The sequence below is a fragment of the Puma concolor genome, chromosome D4 (assembly GCF_028749965.1).
Source record: "Puma concolor isolate L17-30 chromosome D4, mPumCon1.1.hap2, whole genome shotgun sequence".
Lineage (NCBI taxonomy): Eukaryota > Metazoa > Chordata > Mammalia > Carnivora > Felidae > Puma > Puma concolor.
Genome location: NC_141679.1, coordinates 67694732 through 67719578, shown reverse-complemented (window position 1 = coordinate 67719578; position 24847 = coordinate 67694732). Strand labels below are relative to the sequence as shown.

General features: G+C 38.5%; 1 protein-coding gene across 1 annotated transcript in view; it reads right to left on the bottom strand.

The window, feature by feature from the left end:
- Nucleotides 1-24847, bottom strand: part of FKTN (fukutin) — a 75620-nt gene that overhangs the window by 13053 nt on the left and 37720 nt on the right. Inside the window, exons 7-9 of the mRNA XM_025935277.2 lie at nucleotides 19846-19975; nucleotides 14798-14931; nucleotides 13132-13259 (exon numbers count right to left, since the gene is read on the bottom strand). Of these exons, the coding sequence (XP_025791062.1) occupies nucleotides 13132-13259; nucleotides 14798-14931; nucleotides 19846-19975 (392 nt within the window). The remainder of the gene's footprint in view (nucleotides 1-13131; nucleotides 13260-14797; nucleotides 14932-19845; nucleotides 19976-24847) is intronic.

Genomic DNA, 24847 nt, shown 5'->3' with positions numbered 1-24847 from the left:
AAAAGGCAACCAACGGAATGGGAAAAGATATTTGCAAATGACATATCGGACAAGGGCTAGTATCCAAAATCTATAAAGAGCTCACCAAACTCCACACCCGAGAAACAAATAACCCAGTGAAGAAATGGGCAGAAAACATGAATAGACACTTCTCTAAAGAAGACATCCGGATGGCCAACAGGCACATGAAAAGATGTTCAACATCGCTCCTTATCAGGGAAATACAAATCAAAACCACACTCAGATATCACCTCACGCCAGTCAGAGTGGCCAAAATGAACAAATCAGGAGACTATAGATGCTGGAGAGGATGTGGAGAAACGGGAACCCTCTTGCACTGTTGGTGGGAATGCAAATTGGTGCAGCCGCTCTGGAAAGCAGTGTGGAGGTTCCTCAGAAAATTAAAAATAGACCTACCCTATGACCCAGCAATAGCACTGCTAGGAATTTATCCAAGGGATACAGGAGTACTGATGCATAGGGGCACTTGTACCCCAATGTTTATAGCAGCACTCTCAACAATAGCCAAATGATGGAAAGAGACTAAATGTCTATCAACTGATGAATGGATAAAGAAATTGTGGTTTATATACGCAATGGAATACTACGTGGCAATGAGAAAAAATGAAATATGGCCTTTTGTAGCAACATGGATAGAACTAGAGAGTGTGATGCTAAGTGAAATAAGCCATACAGAGAAAGACAGATACCATATGGTTTCACTCTCATGTGGATCCTGAGAAACTTAACAGAAACCCATGGGGGAGGGGAAGGAAAAAAAAAAAAAAAGAGGTTAGAGTGGGAGAGAGCCAAAGCATAAGAGACTGTTAAAAACTGAGAACAAACTGAGGGTTGATGGGGGGTGGGAGGGAGGGGAGGGTGGGTGATGGGTATTGAGGAGGGCACCTTTTGGGATGAGCACTGGGTGTTGTATGGAAACCAATTTGACAATAAATTTCATATATTAAAAAAAAATAAAAAAATAAAAAACAAAAAAAAGTTTTCCTTTTTTTTTTCTTAATGTTTATTTATTTATTTTTGAGACAGAGACAGAGCAAGAGAGCACAAGCATGGGAGGGGCAGAGAGAGAGGAAGAGAAAATCCCAAGCAGGCTCCATGCTGCCAGCGCTGAGGCTGAAGCAGGGCTTGATCTCACGAACTCATAACATTATGACCTGAGCTGAAATCAAGAGTCGGTTGCTCAACTGACTATGCCACTCAGGTCCCCCAACAGTTCTCCTTTTTTGACTTTTCTTTTTATTTTTTTTATTTATTTATTTTTTTTAATTTTTTTTTTTTCTTCAACGTTTTTATTTATTTTTGGGACAGAGAGAGACAGAGCATGAACGGGGGAGGGGCAGAGAGAGAGGGAGACACAGAATCGGAAACAGGCTCCAGGCTCTGAGCCATCAGCCCAGAGCCTGACGCGGGGCTCGAACTCACGGACCGCGAGATCGTGACCTGGCTGAAGCCGGACGCTTAACCGACTGCGCCACCCAGGCGCCCCTTGACTTTTCTTTTTAACACATTGTCATTTTATTTTTTACAGGCAATGGCTCATAAATTTACTGATATATTTTACCCATTTCTGTGTTCACCATTATTTCATATATATTATGTCTTCCTTCTGGGTCCTTTAATAGATCTTTAAGCATGGGTCTCTGAGACATAAACTTTCTTAGTCTTTTTATATGTGTAAAGGTCTTTATTTTGACTTCCCTCTTGAATGTTAGTTTTTTTTTTAATTTTTTTTTTAATGTTTACTTATTTTTGAGACAGAGAGAGACAGAGCATGAATGGGGGAGGGGCAGAGAGAAAGGGAGACACAGGATCGGAAGCAGGCTCCAGGCTCTGAGCCATCAGCCCAGAGCCCGACGCGGGGCTCGAACTCACGAACCGTGAGATTGTGACCTGAGCTGAAGTCGGACGCTCAACCGACTGAGCCACCCAGGCGCCCCTTGAATGTTAGTTTTAACTACATATAACTTTCTTAGTTATTTCTCCTCAGCTTTTGAAAGATGCTATAACCTCCATTATCTTCTGGCCTCTACTGTTTCAGAGGTATATTTGCTGTTCCTTTGTAAGCAATCTATTTTGTCTGGTAGCCTGCAAATTTTTTTGTTTTTGACATTACAGTTTCCTTAAGAAGTATCTAGATGTAGGTTTATTATTTATCCCACTTGTCTGTCTTTAATTTGGGAATTTTGTTTAAATACTGCTTTTCATCACTTATTCCATTCTGTTTTAGTTCCACTAGGTCTTTTATTTATTTATTTATTTTTATTTTCATTCTTTTTTTTTTTTTTTTTGTATTTGAGTATAGGTGACACACTATGTTACATAAGTTTCAGGTGTACAACATAGTGATCTGACAAGTTTATACATCATGCTATATTCATCCTAAGTGTAGTTGCCATCTATCACCATACACTGCTACTACATTGTCAATGACTATATTCTTTATGCTGTGCCTTTTATTCCCATGACTTATTTATTCCATAACTGGAAGCTTATATCTCCCATTGTCCTTCACTCATTTTACCAAACTCCCTACCCCCTCCTCTCTGGCAACCATCAGTTTGTTCCCTATATTTATGGGTCTAATTCTGCTTTCTGCTTGTTCATTCATTTGGTTTTGATTGTTTTAGATTCCATTTATTCATGAAATCATATGGTATTTGTCTTTCTCAGTCTGACTTATTTCACTTAGTAGAATACTCTCTAGGTCCATCTATGTTTTTTTCAAATGGCATGATTTCATCCTTTTTTATGGCTGTGTAATATTCCTGTGTGTGTATATGTATGTGTGTGTGTGTGTGTGTGTACACATTACATCTTCCTTATGCACTTGTTTATTGATGGACACACTTGGGTTGTTTCCATATCTTGGCTATTGTAATTGTTTTTTTTTTTTAATGTTTATTCATTTTTGAGAGAGAGGGAGAGAGAGAGAGACAAACAGAACGTGAGTCGGGGAGGGGCAGAGAAACAGGGAGACAGAGAATTCGAAGCAGGCTCCAAGCTCTGAGCTGTCAGCACTGAGCCCGATGTGGGGCTCGAACTCACGGACTGTGAGACCATGACCTGAGCTGAAGTCAGGTGCCCAACAGACTGAGCCACCCAGACACCCCTTGGCTATTGTAAATAATGTTGTAATAAACAGGGGTGCAAAAATATCTTTTCAAATTAGTGTTTTTGTTTTCTTTGGGTAAGTACCCAATAGTGGAATTATTGGATTATATGATATTTTGATTTTTAACTTTTTAAGGAACCTCCATACTGCTTTCAACGGTGGCTATACCAATTTACATTCCCACCAACAGTGTAGGAGGGTTCTTTCTTCCCCCACATCCTTGCCAACACTTGTTATTTCTTGTGTTTTTTTATTTTAGCCATTCTGACAGGTGTAAGGTGATAGCTCACTGTGGTTTTGATTTGCATTTCTCTGATGATGAGTGATGTTGATGTCTTTAATTTTTTTTTTAGTGTCTATTTACTTATTTCGGGAGAGAGAGAGCAAGTCAGCAAAGGAGGGGCAGAGAGAGAAGGAGAGAGAGAATCCCAAGCAGGCTCCATACTGTCAACACAGAGCCTGATGTGGGGCTCGATCCCAGGAACTGCAAGATCATGACCTGAGTTGAGATTGCTTAACTGACTGAGTCACTCAGATGCCCCCAGCGATGTCTTGTAGACATATTCATCAGTGATTTGTGTTTGGACCAAAGGGAATGTGGCAAAGTGAGGAATTACTGTGCCACATTAAGTTATCACCACCAATTCTGCCCAATTTTCTAAGAAATACACTCTATTCTTGAAAACCAAGGTTACAGGGCGCCTGGGTGGCTCAGTCTTTAAGCGTCTGACTTCGGTTCAGGTCATGATCTCACTGTTTTTGAGTTCAAGTCCCATATCGGGTGAGGTCAAGCCCCAATCAGGAGAGCTCCAGCCCCGCTTCGGGTAAAACGTGATCCCTGGTTCGGGTGAGCCCAGCTTCTCTCTCTCTCTCTATGCCCCTTGTGAGATTCTCTCTCTCTCTCTCTCTCTCTCTCTCCGCCTCGTAGTCACTTGTGCCCTCTCAAAAGAAAGAAGGAAAGAAAGAAAGAAAGAAAGAAAGAAAGAAAGAAAGAGAAAGAAAAGGAAAGAAAAGAAAAGAAAAGAAAAGAAAAGAAAAGAAAAGAAAAGAAAAGAAAGAAGGAAAGAAAGAAAGAAGCCAAGGTTACAGGATGGTTACTAGCATTTTTTTTTTTAAACTTTTTTTTCAACGTTTATTTATTTTTTGGGACAGAGAGAGACAGAGCATGAACGGGGGAGGGGCAGAGAGAGAGGGAGACACAGAATCGGAAACAGGCTCCAGGCTCTGAGCCATCAGCCCAGAGCCCGACGCGGGGCTCGAACTCACAGACCGCAAGATCGTGACCTGGCTGAAGTCGGACACTTAACCGACTGCGCCACCCAGGCGCCCCTAGTTACTAGCATTTTTTAAAACTATCTCTTCCACTAAACTTCTCACAATCCCACCATAGATAATACAGAAGTAAAAAGGGTAATAGTGGAATGGTAATATACTTTTCAGAGCCTAAACGAGAATATAATCTCTGAGGTCTTTATTGATCCAACACCCCACTGCTATCCCAAACTTCTAACATATAATCAATATATGCAGCATACACATGTTGTATAAAATAAAATTCTACCCACTGAACCTCATTTTCCCACTGACTTCCAGTATAAATTGAGTGATTTCACCTATCCTACCAACTATTAAACTCTGTTATGCAATCTCCAGAGGACATAACTAGTGATTATCTGTACTACAGGAGAAACAAGAACAAATTTATATCATCAGTGAGTAGACAAATTAAAGCTTATATGGGTAGTTGTTATCATTTAACACCTGAATGCACCTGCATAATGACTATATCAAAAACCATCCGTGTAAAGCATGCACAGAACTTTTCTTTAATGCCAGAAACAGAGCCTCAGGACACGTTTATTTCTACTGCATAACTTCCCAAAATTTGATCTACAGCTCATCAACAACCAATTAGATTCAGCTGTGCTTGCTTTCTCTCAGACAATTTTAATAGTATTTCTCTTTGGATAGAACAGGTAATTTTAAAAAAGAGATTACACTGTAATTTCAACTTTTATACTAAATAAAAAAGTCTTCTTTTATTTTGAACTCAGATTACCTAGTCTGTCCAATCAGGTGCAAAAAGCTCAGAGTTTATCACGGCAATTGGGCCTGCCTTGATCAAATTCATCGCTTCTGGTCCCAGTTCTCTATTTCAACATTTGTAATCTTGAGCTCTTTTCTCTTCACATCAGTTTTCTAAGTTGTCATTTTTCTTTTAACCTTGTAAATAAACTTTTTTTTTCTTAAATAAACTTTCCTGGGAAGTAATTTACACGTTATGAAATGCAGCCACTTTAAGTTTTGACGAACACATATACCTGTGTAACCACCACAACAAGCAGGACACAGAACGCTTCGTCTTCCCTGCTTCCTAAAGTTCCCTGTGCTCTTGGGCAGTCAGGCTGTCGATCCAGCCTGGTCCCCGGTAATCACTGATCTTACTACTTCCTTGACTGGTTTTGGTGTTCTATAACTTCACATACGTGCAGTTACATAGTATAACTCTTCCTATCTGACTTCTTCCACTGAGCATATTTTGGAGATTCATTTATGTTATTGCATGTATCAGTACCTCATTTCTCTTTATTGCTGAGTATTCCATTGTCTGAACATACTATAACTTGTTTATCTGGTCACCAGAAGATGCAGTTGGGTTGTTTCTGTGTTGGGTTTTTTGTTTTTTGTTTTTGGCTACCACAAATAATGCCATGCAGGGGCAGTGGGATGGCTCACTCAGTTAGCGTCCAACTCTTGGTCTCAGCTCAGGTCATGATCTCACGGCTTCATGGGTTTGAGCCCTGCACTAGGCTCTGCGCTGCCCTGGAGACCCCTTGGGATTCTCTCTCTCTTCCCCTCCTCTACTCTTGCTGTCTCTGTCTCTCTCAAAATAAATAAGCTTAAAAAAAAAAAAAAAAAAGAATGCTATGCACATTCATGTCAACTCGTTTAGTGAAAGTGTTTTTATATCCCTTGGACCTTATACAATACTTCAAAGAATTACATTCAAACAGGAAGACACATGGCAGTCTTAAGAAATATAATTTACTTCACATAAATGAAAGGTCCGCCATTTACTCATTCTGAGGTAATCATCTTCTTTCCAAAGATTTTATTTTTATTTTAGTAACCTCGACATCCATCATGGGGCATCAAGAGTTGCACGCTGTACCGACGGCACCAGCCAGGCACCCCTGAGGTAATCTTCTCTCAAAACACACAAACAAACAAAGCTAACTACATAAACAACCCCCACTTCTGTATACTGTATATGTATATAATTACCATATAAAATGCATTCAAAGTTCTTCCCTCAATGATTCAATTAGTGCCTGCTACTCACTAGAGGTTTGGAAGTACAATTAAGGAACCCTAAGACAATCTACCTGTTGTAAAATATGAAGGTATAAACAGAATAGGAAATATGAGATCATTTTTTAAAAAGCCAATGTCTTGGGGCGCCTGGGTGGCGCAGTCGGTTAAGCGTCCGACTTCAGCCAGGTCACGATCTCGCGGTCTGTGAGTTCGAGCCCCGCGTCGGGCTCTGGGCTGATGGCTCAGAGCCTGGAGCCTGTTTCCGATTCTGTGTCTCCCTCTCTCTCTGCCCCTCCCCCGTTCATGCTCTGTCTCTCTCTGTCCCAAAAATAAATAAACGTTGAAAAAAAAAAATTAAAAAAAAAAAAAGCCAATGTCTTAAATACACTAATTTAAAGAAATTATTCATATTTGCTTTTTTAGCTTCACAGCTGTAAGTACTAAAAAGGCAAATATATTTTTTGAGAGCTAAAACCATGGGAACCTGGTTTTCAGTCTTCAGTCTATGAAGCTGAGAGAACCTCTGATCCAACAACTAACTCTGGTCTTTAACTTCTGGTAAAATGGAGTGACTAAAAACTGGGTGACTTGACCTTACGGCTCTGATTCTCCAAAGGTATCTTGATCAAGACATCAATGTGGCATCATCACCCTATCATCTTAACAAAACAAATGCACTTAAGAACTGATTTTAGTTTCAAGAGGGGCTCAGGTTTCAGGCCAACAGATTTACCAGGCCTGATTCTATCTAGAACTCAGAAAGGACAGACAAATCAGCAGAAGTTCCCAAATAAGGCATGAGAAAGCATGCCTTAGAGGTAGTGAGGAGCAACATCAAAAAAACAGGCAACTCAATGCCCTTGAATGGGCAGAACTGGGACATGCGATGACGTAGCTGGTACAACTCAGTGTCATGCTTAAATCTTGGTCTAAAATCAGGTTGCAAAAGGCTGGGTATCTAAATACAATGTGGTATCTTAGGTTAGATCCTAAAATAGAAAAAGGACATTAGTAGAAAAACTGGTGAAATCCAGATAACATCTGGAATGTAGTTCATTATAATGCACCAACGTTAGTTTCTTAGCTTTAAGCCAGGTACTATGGTAACAATGTTAACATTAGGGGAAACTGGGTAATTGGTATACAGGAACTCTCTGTATTATCTTTGCAACTTTCCCATAAATCTAAAATTATCATAGGGGAGCCTGGGTGGCTCAGTTGGTTAAGTGACCAACTTTGGTTCAGGTTATGATCTCGTGGTTCGTGAGTTCGAGTCCCGTGTCAGGCTCTGTGCTGACAGCGCGGAGCCTGGAGCCTGCTTTGGATTCTGTGTCTCCCTCTCTCTGCTCCTCCCCCATTTGTGATCTCTCTCTCTCTCTCTCTCTCACAAAATTAAACATTAAAAAATTTTCTAAAAATAAATAAAAAATAAAATTATCATAAAATAAAAAGTTAATTTTAAAAATAGGGGGAAAAAAGGAAGATAGGATAAAGCATGCTGACAAGGAAGTCCATATAACTTCTAAGAGTCCTAAAGAGTCAAAGGAAGGGGCGCCTGGGTGGCGCAGTCGGTTAAGCATCCGACTTCAGCCAGGTCACGATCTCGCGGTCCGTGAGTTCGAGCCCCACGTCGGGCTCTGGGCTGATGGCTCAGAGCCTGGAGCCTGCTTCCGATTCTGTGTCTCCCTCTCTCTCTGCCCCTCCCCCGTTCATGCTCTGTCTCTCTCTGTCCCAAAAATAAATAAACGTTGAAAAAAAAAAAAAAAAGAGTCAAAGGAAAAACAGGAGACTGAAGAATAAAATCTTGTACTTTACCGTATCAGAACATTGCTCACTTACCCTTTATATTTCTCAAACGGCACAGAACAATAATAATGATTCAATTCTGGGAATCTGGTCAAGGGAACAATCTCTAATAAAGCTTTTACTTTATGTAAAAATATGCACATAGGATTTTTTTAATAAGAAGAAAAAATAAGCTGGGTGTTATATGTAAGTGATGAATCACTAAATTCTACTCCTGAAACCATTATTACACTATATGTCAGCTAACTTGGATTTAAATTAAAAAATTAAAAATAAATAAATAAAAGAAGAAAAAATAGGAATAGTCTAAATAGAAAAATAGTTAAGCAAACCTATTGGGCCTTTCTCTACATTCCTACCAAGTCTACCTAACAAACTTCTCTATTTTTAAGCCATGCTTCCTTGCTGTTGCTTCTAGACAGACTCTGATTTGGTATCTGAACTATATATGACACAGACTTCAATTACTGTTCTGCTGATCAAGTACTTTAATAATTCATCTCATGGTCCAGATTATGAGATCCCTGATAGAGGAAACTAAGTATGTTTACATTAGAATCCATTGCACATAACAGTTAGTAAATAAAGTCTGAAGAAATGAAATGTTATATAGGAGCCACACCCGGATGGGAGTCTAGTCCCACAGAGAACAAATCCAAATTTTCTGAGATCTGTACAGTAAGCAGCAACTGCAAATATCAGAAGGTATAAGGGCCACCACTTGCCCACTGGGTAGATTTCCTAGTAGAGGTTAGAGAGGTAGCTGTATTACCCTGACAATATAACATTGAGGAGAAGGGCTATTTTCATGGAGGGAGTATTAACAGTATAATAGATCATGCTGACACTAGCATCATGTATATATAAGAATACAGGTTCTGAAGTGATATGGTCCCACATCTGAGTCTCAGCTCTGCCATATTTCCACGTCTATAAAATGAAGGTGACAATTTAAAAAATCTCCCTTATAAACTTGTGAGGATTAAATGAGATGATGCATATCAAAGTTTGGCATAGTGCCTGGCATGTAGTAAATATTCCATAAAAGTTAATTTTTATTATTACCATGATTATTACCTCTCAAACTTCTGGCCTCTACTAACAGCTGATTCAGATGGGAAGGAAAAAAAACAACCCCAAGAAACCCAGGCAGCATCTACAGGACCGTGAAGTTACAGAATAAAAACTTCACATCCTGGCGGCATAGTTATTATATGCGTCACCTTTTATTGCTAGTGATTGAGACTCTGACGAAGAAAAATAAGTATAAAACAATCCAGACCCACTGGAGTAACTAATCCAAGTTACCACTGTGCTGAAGATACTATGCTTTGTGCCAGAGCAACACAATAGCAATAGTGGAAATAATAATATAGTAACAATAGTAGCAGCAGTGGCTGATATTTACATAGCACTTACTGTGTGCCAGGTACTATTTCAAATGCATTACGTGTATTAGTTCATTTAACCTATTAAGTCTTAGAAATAAGCATTTAGGATTAAGAGTCCAACAGCACTGGGGTTAAAACTTGGCCCAGCCATTAATGAGCAAGTTACTTCACTTCTCTAACTGGCCGTTTCCTCATATCTACCTGGGAGTGAGAACACCTAACCCACAGGGATAATGTGAGGACTGTCTGAGATTATAAACATAAAGTACCTATCATGTGCCAGATAACCAGAAGATGCCCTAGGAGCTATACCTTTATCATTGCTGTTAATATTATTACATCTGAGGACCAAAAACATCATTCTGCAGGCATGCAGAGTAAAGTTTCAAAAGGGGAACTTTTTTCTTCCTTCCTGAGTTCCTCTTTAGCCTTTTTTAAAATTGTAAGCATTCAGGGCGCCTGGGTGACTCAGTCAATTAAGCACCTGACTTCAGCTCAGGTCATGACCTCGGGGTTCGTGGGTTCGAACCCCGTGTCAGGCTCTGTGCTGACAGCTCAGAGCCTGGAGCCTGCTTCACATTCTGTGTCTTCCTCTCTCTCTGCCCCTCCCCTGCTCATGCTCTCTCTCTCTCAAAAATAAATAAACATTTAAAAAAATCGTAAGCATTCTATGATATTAAGTTTTCCTCAGAATGAATGATAACATGAATACAAAGTGAAATATACAGATAAAAAGACCTTTAGATTCGCTTTAAGAGTTTTTTTCCTCTAGGAATAGTGCTGGTGAAAATACTATAGTTCCTTCAAGTAAATAGTGCTGAAAAGAATGAAAATGGCATATGGCTGGGGGAATCTTCCAAAGAAACTACTCTACACAGCCATCCCTGTTCTTTTCTCTGCCTTTTAAGGTCACAGTAACAGGATAGAAAATCTGGGACTCACACCATCTGTCCAGACAGTTCCATCACTGCTCATTTCTCTTGTTAAATAATCAGAACATTTCACACTTCCCAAACACTGCTACCATAAAGAGCAGCTAAAGCAGAATGAAAGAAGCTCTTTCTATGCAGAAATGTAGCGGTTAGAAATGAAGAGTTCTTTTGAAGTTTGTGGGTTTCAGACCATGTTAGTGAGAAGAAAGAAGTTTATGCCCCCGAAGGAAATCTAAGAATAACAGAATTATACTACTGGCTCTAGAAATTACCTTTCTTTGAAAAAAGGTGACATTCTCATATGAGTTCTCTATGAACAGATTTGGCAGTTTAATATTGACTTAATTATATAGGTTTCTTCTAATCTGTCAATTTCTCATAAGACTAAGAAGAGAAATAGTTTTCTTTACCACCACTACAACTGCTACTCCTAGTAGTATTAATAATAGTAGTAATTAATAATAATTAATAATAGCTATTAATAATAGCAATAATAATTACTTGGCACTCGGGACATCCTTAATTCTCTTCGAACCCCCCTTTTCTGTGTATTAACTCAGCTAATCCTTAACGCCATTCTATGTAGCAATTTCTGTTATTATTCCCATTTTACACTTGAGGAAACTTACGCACAGAGAGGTTAACTATCTTGCCCAAGGTCATAAAGCTGGTGAAGTATAAAGCTGGGATTCAAAAGCAACCAGACTGGCTCCATCTCCTCAATTTCTAGGCTATACTACTTTACAGTTTTTAAAGAAGCCTCTAAATTATACATTAAATTCAGCTTCATCATATTTTGAATAAACAAACTATAGCTGAATGTCATAAACACTCCCATTCACCTAACCACAAGTGAGAATGTCAGTTATATGTTAACTTATTAATTTGTCTTATAATCAGAGCTTTAACCCAGAATGAATGTGTTGTTATCATAAAGCAAAATAATTTTTTATATTAAGTACAAGTTTCAAGAATATGCACCAGGATCAATGTCAATTTGGGGAGACTTTACAACTTTGAGAAAAAGGTTTGGACTACTCTCAAACCTCCAGAATTTAAGCTTATGTGAAGACTCCTGGCCTGCAAATAAAGATACAGCACTCCTGAGAGGGTGTGTCAACACACCCAGGAGAAAGCAGTCTGAATACGGCATTTCTCTTCTGTGCTACAGAACATTCCCCACTCTGCCCAATGGATCAAATTTATTCCAAGTTAGAAGCTCCAATCTGAGTGGTAAGTGAGGCAAATTTATGCTTCTGCTCATATAACTACCATAGTAATGACTGCAATGATAATAATCACATTAGTAATCATAATATTACTAATAAACAATAGCAGTCATAACCACCATTTGCTGATAACTTAGTAAATGCTAAGCATTATGCCAAGTGCCTCATATGTCAGGTGTATTAGGGAGACAGTGGGCAGTAGTGGTTAAAGAGATGGATGGACTGTGTGGTCTTGAACAAAGAACTCACATTTTCAGCGCCTCACAGAATACCTACCTCCTAAGATTATTTTGATGATTAGATGTGTTAACACATGTGCAATGTTCATAAGAGTCAAACACACAGGAGTACTATCCAAACTTAAGAGACTAGGAGATTAATGTTCAGAAAAGCTAAAGGCCACACATGGGTTAGGGTGCAGCTAAGGTCTCCCAGGTCGGCCTGACTCCAAAGACCAACTCTTTGGGAGCTCCTTCCCCTTCATTTGCACTTCTCTTTCTCTCTTTCAGAATTGAGAATAGGTCGATTGCATCACAAAGGAGAGCATAGTTACTCTACTGTCATTTTTGTCTTTTCTCATCAAAGTTTTACTATGGCAGCATTAAAAAAAAATGTTAAAAATGTCAATCTAACATACTGTACTCCATCAATTCTGAGACATTTCCCCCCACCCAAATTTTTCCATCTGTGAGTCATGTGTTTTAGAATTATAATTGGCAGTATTTTTCCTTTCTTAGTAGCGCATAAAATAATAGTGCATCTTACAATCTATATCATCTTACATTTGACAAAATATGGCAGCTGTTAAGCTCAAGGAGTATCCTTGAAGGATTAGCCCTCAGTTTATACTGAAGGCACATTCCAGAGCTTGCCCAGCATGGTGGCCTCAGCGCAGCTCAGTCCCAATTTTCTCACTTAAACTTCACCTTGACAATCTCCTTCTTACTGACTGTTAACCAATTTCCATCAAATTAACAAGCTCCTATAACTCTAAAAGCCAATCAGTGTTTTGGCTAAGGCTCTGGGCTGTTTTTGTGTTCCTTGTTTTGGTTTTCCCTTTCTGATGACTCAAGGACTTCTGTTCTAATCATAATGACTATTTGGACTGAGGTCCCATCCCATGGGCACTTCCTCCTCTTACACTGTCCTTATAAGTAGTTCACACTTTTCCAAACATAACTGGGCTTTATGGGTAAACTGAGAAAGTATTAGCTAATAGCGAAGCCTTGACATTCTCTTGTTTTTCATTTTCAGTTACTTCCTTATTTCTACCTTCTGAAGTTATCTCTAAGAGCCCCTTTTATAAGTACTTATCTGGTTCATACTTAAATTTTTTTCCCGTTTTGGCCTGAGTGCCTCCATTCCACATATGGTCAGTCTCTTCATAGAAGAAAAAAATGTCGAGTTTTACATCATCTTTTCCCTGGAAAGATAGTTCCAAGCTGTCCTCTACCTAAGGGGAAGATGAAAACCTTCATAGACTGTAATGAAGGAAACATATTTTCTTTAAAAAAAAAAGACTGTGTTTTATAGAGGGAGAATATTGATTGTTAAGAGAACATGTTTCTTCAAGCCAAACACCTCTGAAATTGGGATTTATTGGTAACGTACCATCATTTGATTTCTTTCTTAAATGCATACAAAATAATGTTGCTTCTTACAATTAAAGACAACTCAAAGTAAATGACTTACAGTAGCCAATTACTACTCTGCACAACATCCTGTTCCTGAGCCCTTTTCTGACTAAAGAAGGAAAGGAACCAAAGAAAAATGATTCCCTTTAATAACCTAGTAAAACTATTAGGAAATAAGTCTCTCATCAGAATCAATAATGAGTACTTACTTAAGTAAACATGACATCATAGAAATTCATATACAGCCCATAAATCATTACACTATGTACATGAAAAGAGGAAGAAATAAAAGTTAAAGATACAAAGAATTCTGGGAGCATTTCCCTAAAGAAACTTAATCTACAAATAATTATGTTCCCATTAGACTTGGTGCATCTGTCCGTTATGGCACTAATCACATAATTATTATGTGTTTTTCCCCCAATTAGACAGTGAACTCCTGAAGGTAAGTACCATAACGTATGCATCTTTGGGTCCCAGGTGCAGAGCGCAGGGCCAGGCATAAAGTGAGTGTTGAGTAAACATTCTCTGTACGCCTAGAGTTCTCCTGCTTTGACTGTGACCTCTGGAAAATATTTTTATATTTTTTTAATAAATAAATTTTTTAATAAACTAGAATAATTATGATGGAAAAAGTAATTTTTCAGTGACTAACCATACTTCTACTTGCTTCCCAGGACAACACCTCCCTGGCAACAAGCAAATTAAGAGTAAGATGTTTGAAGAAGAAAAAAAAAAAAGAAGTAAGACATTTGCAAGGAATCATGGGCTTAGAGCATAGAAATCAAATTGTCTAAAAGGAGATTTCATGTAAGTCATGATGACCTATTCCTAGTTGAACTCTGAGAAAATTGCTATGACCCAGAACCTATGAAGTAAATATGAAATTCAAGAACTATTTGAAATGATTCTGTATTTCTAACCCTTAGCCACCAAAGGACCATTTCATGTTGATAATAATAGAATGCCTAAGGGAACATGAAATTAAAGTATTCATGAGAAACAACATAACATCAGGTAAGGTAGGTAGGGTTCTTAATTATTGTATTAATTTTATATTATCTGGTACATTAATTATATGTTATATTGTTATCTAATATAATGGCAATAAAATAATCTGCAAGAGTTCAAGATCCTTTTCTCCTTCTCAATGTCAGTAGAAAGACAGATTTTCTAGTTTTCCTTAAATAGTGCGGAAAGTCACATAACAAGCTTCTGCTGAAGTCATCCTGGCTAATACTGCATGATCAAATGATATATGCAACATTCTTAACTGGTTGTCTCTGAGCTGTTTAATATAAATTCTACTTTTGAAAAGACATATACTTATGAAGTAAAGAAGATTTTTATTACTGACCTTCCCAAATTTGTGTTTGAGTGGAAGTCCTACATCCTGAAATGCTGAAATAATATCAGATTTATAATCTTGTATAAAAATTCCTAGGTCAACATCTTTACTATAAGGAATAATGTTGCATTGCCGATACCATCCTAAAAATAAAAAAGAAGAGAAAAAAGAACATTTTTTAAAAACTTAAATTAAGAAAAAATTAGTCACAACTGTATGATGTTTTTAAGAATGGATTTTATTTCATAAGATTAGACTTAGAGTGCTTACCAAAATTATTTTAAAAAATTAAATCTGTGGTTATAGAAGCCACTTGTTGAAGAACTTTTTCTTTCCTTCCTTCCTTCCTTCCTTCCTTTCTTTCCTTCCTTCTTTACTTCCTTCCTTCCTTCCTTCTTTCTTTCCTTCCTTCTTTCTTTCCTTCTTTCATTCCTTCCTTCCTTCTTTCTTTCCTTCCTTCCTTCCTTCCTTCCTTCCTTCCTTCCTTCCTTCCTTCTTCATTCATTTTTACTGGCCTGAGCACTCATCATCCTCAGAAACTTTCATGATGTATTTTAATTTCTAAATAAGCTATTGGCTTTAATAATGTTACCTGGGCCATCCATTAAAAAAATTAAGTTACTTTTGGGAATTTTGATCAGAAACCCCTAATGATGAAGGCTGCCTTTAAGGTATGCTAAAAAATATAATTTAATTCTTTTGCTTAACCAGTATCCCTTCTCTGAGCTGTAATTTGTAGAACTTAACAGCTCTGAACAGCTTGTGTTTGATGGGTCATATAAAAAACAGCAGTATCAGGGGCGCCTGGGCAGCTCAGTCGGTTGAGCATCCAACTCTTGGTCTCGGCTCAAGTCATGATCTCGCAGTTTCATGGGTTTCATGGGCACTGATGGTACAGAGCCTGCTTGGGATTCTCTCTGTCTCTCCACCCCTCCCTGACTCACACTGTCTCTGTCTCTCAAAATTAATAAATCAACTAAAAAAAAAAAAAACAGAGCAGCATCATCCTCAATTTTCAGCACACTGACAATATCAAAAATATTTCTAGGTAAAAACTGAGAGCTTTTTCCCTGAGATCAGGAACACGACAGGGATGCCCACTCTCACCGCTGTTGTTTAACATAGTGCTGGAAGTTCTAGCATCAGCAATCAGACAACAAAAGGAAATCAAAGGAATCCAAATTGGCAAAGATGAAGTCAAGTCTTCACTTTTTGCAGATGACATGATACTATACATGGAAAATCCGACAAACTCCACCAAAAGTCTGCTAGAACTGATACACGAATTCAGCAAAGTTGCAGGATACAAAATCAATGTACAGAAATCAGTTGCATTCTTATACACTAACAATGAAGCAAAAGAAAGACAAATAAAGAAACTGATCCCATTCACAATTGCACCAAGAAGCATAAAATACCTAGGAATAAATCTAACCAAAGATGTAAAAGATCTGTATGCTGAAAACTATAGAAAGCTTATGAAGGTAATTGAAGAAGATTTAAAGAAATGGAAAGACATCCCATGCTCATGGATTGGAAGAATAAATATTGTCAAAATGTCAATACTACCCAAAGCTATCTACACATTCAATGCAATCCCAATCAAAATTGCACCAGCATTCTTCTCGAAACTAGAACAAGCAATCCTAAAATTCATATGGAACCACAAAAGGCCCTGAATAGCCAAAGTACTTTTGAAGAAGAAGACCAAAGCAGGAGGCATCACAATCCCAGACTTTAGCCTCTACTACAAAGCTGTCATCATCAAGACAGCATGGTATTGGCACAAAAACAGACACATAGAGCAATGGAATAGAATAGAAACCCCAGAACTAGACCCACAAACGTATGGCCAACTCATCTTTGACAAAGCAGGAAAGAACATCCAATGGAAAAAAGACAGTCTCTTTAACAAATGGTGCTGGGAAAACTGGACAGCAACATGCAGAAGGTTGAAACTAGACCACTTTCTCACACCATTCACAAAAATAAACTCAAAATGGATAAAGGACCTGAATGTGAGACAGGAAACCATCAAAACCCTAGAGGAGAAAGCAGGAAAAGACCTCTCTGACCTCAGCCGTAGCAATCTTTTACTTGACACATCCCCAAAGGCAAGGGAATTAAAAGCAAAAATGAACTACTGGGACCTTATGAAGATAAAAAGCTTCTGCACAGCAAAGGAAACAACCAACAAAACTAAAAGGCAACCAACGGAATGGGAAAAGATATTTGCAAATGACATATCGGACAAAGGGCTAGTATCCAAAATCTATAAAGAGCTCACCAAACTCCACACCCGAGAAACAAATAACCCAGTGAAGAAATGGGCAGAAAACATGAATAGACACTTCTCTAAAGAAGACATCCGGATGGCCAACAGTCACATGAAAAGATGCTCAACGTCACTCCTCATCAGGGAAATACAAATCAAAACCACACTCAGATATCACCTCACGCCAGTCAGAGTGGCCAAAATGAACAAATCAGGAGACTATAGATGCTGGAGAGGATGTGGAGAAACGGGAACCCACTTGCACTGTTGGTGGGAATGCAAATTGGTGCAGCCGCTCTGGAAAGCAGTGTGGAGGTTCCTCAGAAAATTAAAAATAGACCTACCCTATGACCCAGCAATAGCACTGCTAGGAATTTACCCAAGGGATACAGGAGTACTGATGCATAGGGGTACTTGTACCCCAATGTTTATAGCAGCACTCTCAATAATAGCCAAATTATGGAAAGAGCCTAAATGTCCATCAACTGATGAATGGATAAAGAAATTGTGGTTCATATACACAATGGAGTACTACGTGGCAATGAGAAAGAATGAAATATGGCCCTTTGTAGCAACGTGGATGGAACTGGAGAGTGTGATGCTAAGTGAAATAAGCCATACAGAGAAAGACAGATACCATATGGTTTCACTCTTATAGGGATCCTGAGAAACTTAACAGAAACCCATGGGGGAGGGGAAGGAAAAAAAAAAAAGGGAGGTTAGAGTGGGAGAGAGCCAAAGCATAAGAGACTGTTAAAAACTGAGAACAAACTGAGGGTTGATGGGGGGTGGGAGGGAGGAGAGGGTGGGTGATGGGTATTGAGGAGGGCACCTTTTGGGATGAGCACTGGGTGTTGTATGGAAACCAATTTGACAATAAATTTCATATATTGAAAAATAAATAAAAAATAAATAAAAAATATATTTCTAGGTATATTTACTATGTATCTACTTCTTAATTAGGTGCTATAATACTGTTCTAAAAAACCAAAACCTTACTACTACTAAGCGCTCTTGGATCTTCCCTAGTATCCTTCTAATTCTTTCATCCAAATTATTCAGAAAGTAAATAAATGTCTACAACTGTCTTTACAGGCACTGCTATTGGGCAATACTATTTGGAATTCTAAACTTTAATTTCATTGTACCATAGATCTAAATATCTAGGATGGGGTCTATCTCTAGCTTGAGAAAAATCTATACTCATCTATCAAAGAAACATAAACTCTTAAAAATGGAAGGCTCCTTAAATATCATCTAATCCAACTCCCTCATTTTGCTCCTAAATGAAGAAAATCATGGGGCTAAAAATGCAAAACAAATCATGACAAGTGATTAAGAGGTATTTCTGATGACATAATCTATAACACAATCTTGCTTCAAAAAGTTAAACCTTAAAGCATATATCACATAAATGTGTGAGATGTACTCTCTTTTTCTTGGCTACTCTTAGTGCAAGCTCCTTGACAGAAAGAACCATGTGAATTTCCATAGAGCCTAACAGATAGCCTAATCATATATCCCAGTTTCTGTCTATCATACCAACATGATTACTAATGGCACTCCTTTTCACTCTCAAGAGTCTCTTGGACAATAAATTATATAGTAACACTATAAAAATGGGAGCAGAATTGGGGCGCCTGGGCAGCTCAGTTAGCTAAGTGTCCGACTTCAGCTCAGGTCATGATCTGACAGCTCATGAGTTCAAGCCCCGCGTCAGGCTCTGTGCTGACAGCTCGGAGCCGGAGCCTGCTTCAGATTCTGTATCTCCCTCTCTCTCTGACCCTTCCCCACTCATGCTCTGTCTCTCTCTCAAAAATAAACATTAAAAAAATTTTTTTTAAATAATTAAAAACAGGAGCTGAATTAATTTCTGTACAAATAAAGTTATAATCAAAGAATACAGTTACAACCAACTACAGTTATAAACAAGTAAATAAAAACAATTAAAACTTAAGGTTTTAAATAATTCTAAATTGCAAAGGAGTTTGATCCAATGTATCGTGGAAAGAGACCCATAAATGTTTCTTAGGTTCTAACGGCAACTTGCCTGAGGACTCTAGAAAAGTCTACATTTCCCATCTGAGAATGAACAGAATGTGGGAAGGCAGTGATGCCCAACCAGTAATACTATCAGTGACTTGGAAAGATTTGTGGGAATACCTTATGCTATGTCCTTTAGCCCTCCTCTCATTTGTGTGGTGTAGGTAAAGAAACAGAACAGTTAAGCGTCCAACTTCAGCTCAGGTCATAATCTCACAGTTCATGAGTTCGAGCCCTGCGTCGGTCTCTGTGCTGACAGCTCAGAGCCTGGAGCCTGCTTCAGATTCTGTGTCTCCCTCTCTCTCTCTATCCCTCCCCTGCTCATGTTCTTTCTCTCTCAAAAATAAATAAACATTAAAAAAAGTTGTTTTTTTTTGGAAAGAAACAGAAGAGAGGGTTTTTTTTTTTTAAAGGCAGAACAATCTTCAGGATAGAAATAATAAAATGCTAACCTAAGGATTACCTGGAGATCAAACACAGTCTACCCATTCTGATATAAATTTTATACATGGCTTACAGTTTTTGGTAAACACAACATGGCCTTCCTAACTCTTTTATGTTTCTGAAATTAATGTCTTTAAAGAAATCAATAAATTCCTGTTCCATGCACTACGCTTATTCTGTCTATAAATATGACACTTCAAATATCACTGATGTTGTGTCATCTCAAGCAATCATCCCTAAAGGCAAAGAGGATGAAATGACAAAAAGACAAATGTAAAGCAACAAAGAATTTTACCTAGACAAGTTCCACTGCTCAGCCAGAACCGGACTCCCAATTTCTTTAACGTTCTGGCTGCTAGCTGCAACAATTCCTTTGCACTCTTCCGAAAGGCCATGGCTTCCACAGTGTTATCATCAAGGTACTGCTACAGATAGAACAGTCAACTATTACAGCCATTTCTAAATTGCTAGAAATATTTCGGTGACATCTAAATTAAATTTGAAAATTAACCCCATATTATAAATTTTCTGTTATAAAAAATCCAGTTTCAGAGTTCCTTGTTACTTGCACATTTATTTTATAAGAACACAGGAGCAGATTCTTCGAAAGACAAGTAAAAGGGGAAGAAGTATAACCAGGATTCCCAAAGGATGAGACTTAAACCTTCATCCACTCCCTCCTCCACATCACAATTTAGCAGACTAGGCAGTTAGGAGAAAAGAAGACTAATTCTGAGAGCTAAAAGCATATCTGAACAAAATGCATTCAGTGACGTTTTCATGATTCATGGATTCAATTGGTCTTTTGAGACTGCAGAGTGTAGTAGAAAGAGCCTGGGATTTTGAATCAGATTATCTGTGTTTAGGTCTAGCCCCTCTTCTTCTCAGTTGTGATGCGGGGCATCTCACCTCAGAAGAGAACACAAGCTCTATGAGGAAAGTGACTTCATTTTATCACTTTATCTCTAGTGCCTGATGAGCAAGGGAATGAGAGAACAAACCTCTCTTATATATAGTTTCCTCACCAGTAACTTGAAGGATAATAATTATACTTTGCAGGACTGCTGTGAAGATTTGATAAGACAATGGATGACAGAAAAATGTCTCATAAACTATGAAGTTCTATACAAATATCATCATGATCATTTACTTGGCCATGCTTTTCTAAGTTTCTTCATTTTTAGACTATTCTAGACTGAGGAAAACACTATAAATTCTTCACTGATGCTTCACTACCTATGGGTCAAAATGGAAACTTCTTGGCATAGCAGAAAAGGACATTTGTGTTCTGGTTCCTGTCTACTGGTCCAGCCTCATCTCTACCCTCCTCACACTTCATAATACAGCAGTAACTTCTAACTCCCCCAATATACCACAACTTTTTGAGCCTCCGTGTCTTTACACATACTAATTCTTTTATCTGAAATGCTCCTGACCAACAAAATCTTTTAGGTCTGTGTTCCACCCTTTGAGAAACATTCCCTAATTTTCCCAGGAAGATGTATGTATTTATTCTACCAGTACTGCCCTTTTGTTCAACATTTGAAGGGAAAAAAATGTATTTGTCCTAGATACAAAGACAAATGAATCTGTTCAATGAGTTATAATAGTTACCATGTATAAACACTTTGACTATAATTCTTATCATATTTAATTCACAGTTTTTATTTTATTTATGTTTCCTCCGCTAGGCTATAAAGATGGTTCCTGGAGGGCACATACTAAATCTCCCCACCACTATAGATACAAATTTAGAATCGTGCCTGGCACATAATATGTGAACATCACATGGTGGAAAATGGGTGAATGAATAAATGAATATGACCCTCCTACACTAACCCTGCCTATAATATCCTGTAATATCCTGTCATTCTTTCATAATATAACAGGAGAAAATATGGTTCCTGGAGGGACTCTTGGGATTTTTTTTTTAAACTTTATTTATTTATTTTGAGAGACAGCGAGAGTGGGGAGAGGTGGAGGAAAAGGAGAGAGTGACAGAGAGGGAGAGAGGGAGGAAGGGAGAGAGAGAGAGACAGAGAGAGGATCTTAAGCAGGCTTCATGCTCTGTAGAGAGCCTGACACAGGGCTTGATCTCACCATCGTGAGATCATGGCCCGAGCCGGTATCAAGAGTTGGCTGCTAAACCGACTGAGCCACCCAGGCGCACTGGGACTCTAGGGATCTTAAGAAAAAAGTGTCCCTAGGAAGAAAGTGGGCTCCCAGAAGATAAATTGCCTTCTCCAGAACATACAAATTATACAGGATCCCTTCAAGATGAAAATATCTTCAGAGTCATAGCTTCCCTTAGAACATATAACTGGAGGAGTACCTGGGTAGCTCAGTTTTGGGCGTCCAACTTCGGCTCAGGTCATGATCTCATGGCTCATGAGTTCGAGCCCTGTGTTGGACTCTGTGCTGACAGCTCAGAGCCTGGAACCTGCTTCTGTGTCTCCTTCTCTCTCTGCCCCTCCCCTGCTCACACATGTTCTCTCTCTCTCAAAAAGAAATAAACATTTAAAAAAATTTTAAAAAATGACTGGAATGAGGGGCACATGTTCTTACCCTTGGTGTGGTGGGAAAGACCGGAGACCCAGGTTTTAGTGAATGCTCAGCCAGTAATGACTGAAAACTGACACAAAGTAATGACACAAAACTGAAACCTCATTTTTTTTTTTTAATCTGTTAAAGGCAAATACTTGCCTTATTTCACAGAGTGACTGTAAGGGTCAAACTAAATAACAGACATGAAAACTCTGTGATTGATAAAAAAGGTTACCCTGATAGTTATGTCCTACTGAGGCTGTCTCCTGCATGGACATACTCCCACCTCTGACGTACCTTTCCTAACATGACATTCCCAGAAACTCCATTTCTTAGAATTGACTCTCATATGTATTAAAGTGTATACGCTTATCAACCTTTTGCATCTGTTATGGATTTTAAAAATTAGAGTATGCATATTCTTTTCCGCTTAAAAAAATATCTTATATCAATCTTGGGCTTACCACGCCTCTGGAAAAAGACAAAATCCCAATTTAAGTATCATGTCCATTTGATCTTTGCCATTCAGGCAACCTTTCCACAAACCTTCCCCCCAAGTATAGACTGAAAGTAACATGACAGAAGCTATCCACTCGTTTTATAGATGAGGAAATTAAGGCTCAGAAATTTGCCCAAAGTCTCATAAAAAAAATTAGCAGTTGGAGGAGGATAATACAGCTTTGTAGATATTTATAGACCAGATGTCCAGATATTTCCATGTTTCCCTCTGGTTTTTCACTGGAATTCAACAGACTAGACTGGAACTCATTAATTTCTTTTGATGGTTACTGCTGAAACAAATCAAGTTGAGGAAAATGTAAATTATCCTATTTCTAAACTTCTTGGTAGATTTGAGAAAATAATTAAAAGTAAGTCAAGAGAACACTTCCCATTCTCTTCCCCCTCCCATCCTGAACTATTCACTCTTAGAACCATTAGCTAAGGCAGAGCAAGAAAATGCATATGAGTGGCTGGTGTCAGAGCCTGAGCAAGTGCTAAGAGAACCACATGGAGGGAGGTGTCCAGTGCTGGGAGTCAGAGCCTGAGCAGTTTGAGAAGTATGTCTGTAGATGGGGGCAGCCCAGTAGGAGATTATTAACACTCAGGCAGGGTGAGGACAGCATCCATGTGGGAGACAGGACAGAAGCAATGACAGGAGACTAAACAAGTAAGTAAATATATTAAGAATAACAGGAGTTATGTTTCTTACTATTTGAGAAGGGAGTCACAAATAAGAAAATAAACCCTATGATGTTTAACTGAAACATAAAGTAGTTGGCTGGTGGTATCAGTGTGAATTCATGGATCTTGATAGATGGATATAGAAATAAATAGAAATAAACACACACACACACACACACACACACACAGTCACTCAGAGGGTCTGTGTGCAACAAAACCCAAGTAGCAATGAGCACACCTGGCATCCAAACCTTCACTTATTTATTTATTTATTTATTTAGAGAGGAAGAACGTGAGCAGGGGAGGGGCAGAGAGAGGGAGAGATAGAATCCCAAGCAGGCTCTGCACTGTCAGTGCAGAGCCCTACGTGGGGTTTGATCACATGAATGCTGAGACCATGGCCTGGGCTGAGATTAAGAGATGGACACTTAATCAACTGAGCCACCCAGGTGCCCCCAAACCTTCACTTCTAAAAGGAACCAGGACTTAAAGAAATGGCTGATTCCATGTGTGTGGCAGGGAAATTACAAGATGAACCTAGAGCACCTGTGGCAAAGAGCAAACAAGTGCTCAAAAACTGATGAAGACATGTCAAAATGACAGAAGTCATCATGAAGGGGTTCCCACTGGCCAAATATGAATCAATTTGAAGATAATGAAAATAATGAATGTAGTGAATACAATGTAGTAAATAAAATAGGAAACCATGAGTTCATACTGATATAGACAAATAAATTAAAAGATTGATGATGAGGGGCACCTGGGTGGTTAAGTCAGTTGAGCGTTTGACTCTTGATTTTGGCTCAGGTCATGATCCCAGTGTCATGCGATCAGGGCCCTGCCTTGGTCTCCACGCTGAGCATGGAGCCTGCTTAAGATTCTGTCTCTCTACCTCTTTCCCTCTTCCCCACTTGCACGCTCTCTCTCTAAAATAAAATTGAAAAAAAAGATTGATGATGACACAATATTTTCATAGTTTTAAAGTACCTTCATGCCAAATTTCTATTAATGACAAAGGGAAAAACAGAAACTTCACAGGGTTGAAGCTAGCAGACAGCACTTTAATCAAGTGATCAATGTAACACAGCAGTAATGGGACAAATCACAACCACACAGCACCTGATAGGATGTAATGAGAAGAGCACAGAATCACTTGTGGTGTTCCTACTACAGGTGTATAACCTGAATCTAACATGAGGAAAAACAGACAAACTTCTAGATGAGGGACAATTTACAAAACATCTGCCTGTAATCTTCAAAAGCATCAATCATAAAACTTTAAAAAGGACTATCAAACCATTTCAGACTGAAGGAGACTGAAGAGATGAAAAAATTAAATACAACATGTGATTCTGAATCCTTTTATTATAATTTATTCTGAACTGAATTCTTTTATCACAAAAGCTATTTCTGGGGCAATTAGCAAAACTTGAATGGGGATTAAAATGGTGATCTAACATCCTTATTTCTGTATTAAGACAATGTAGGACAATGTTTTTGTTTGGGGAAAATACTAAATTATTCGGGGTTGTGGGGTATATGGTCGACAACTTACTCCCAAATGGTTCAGG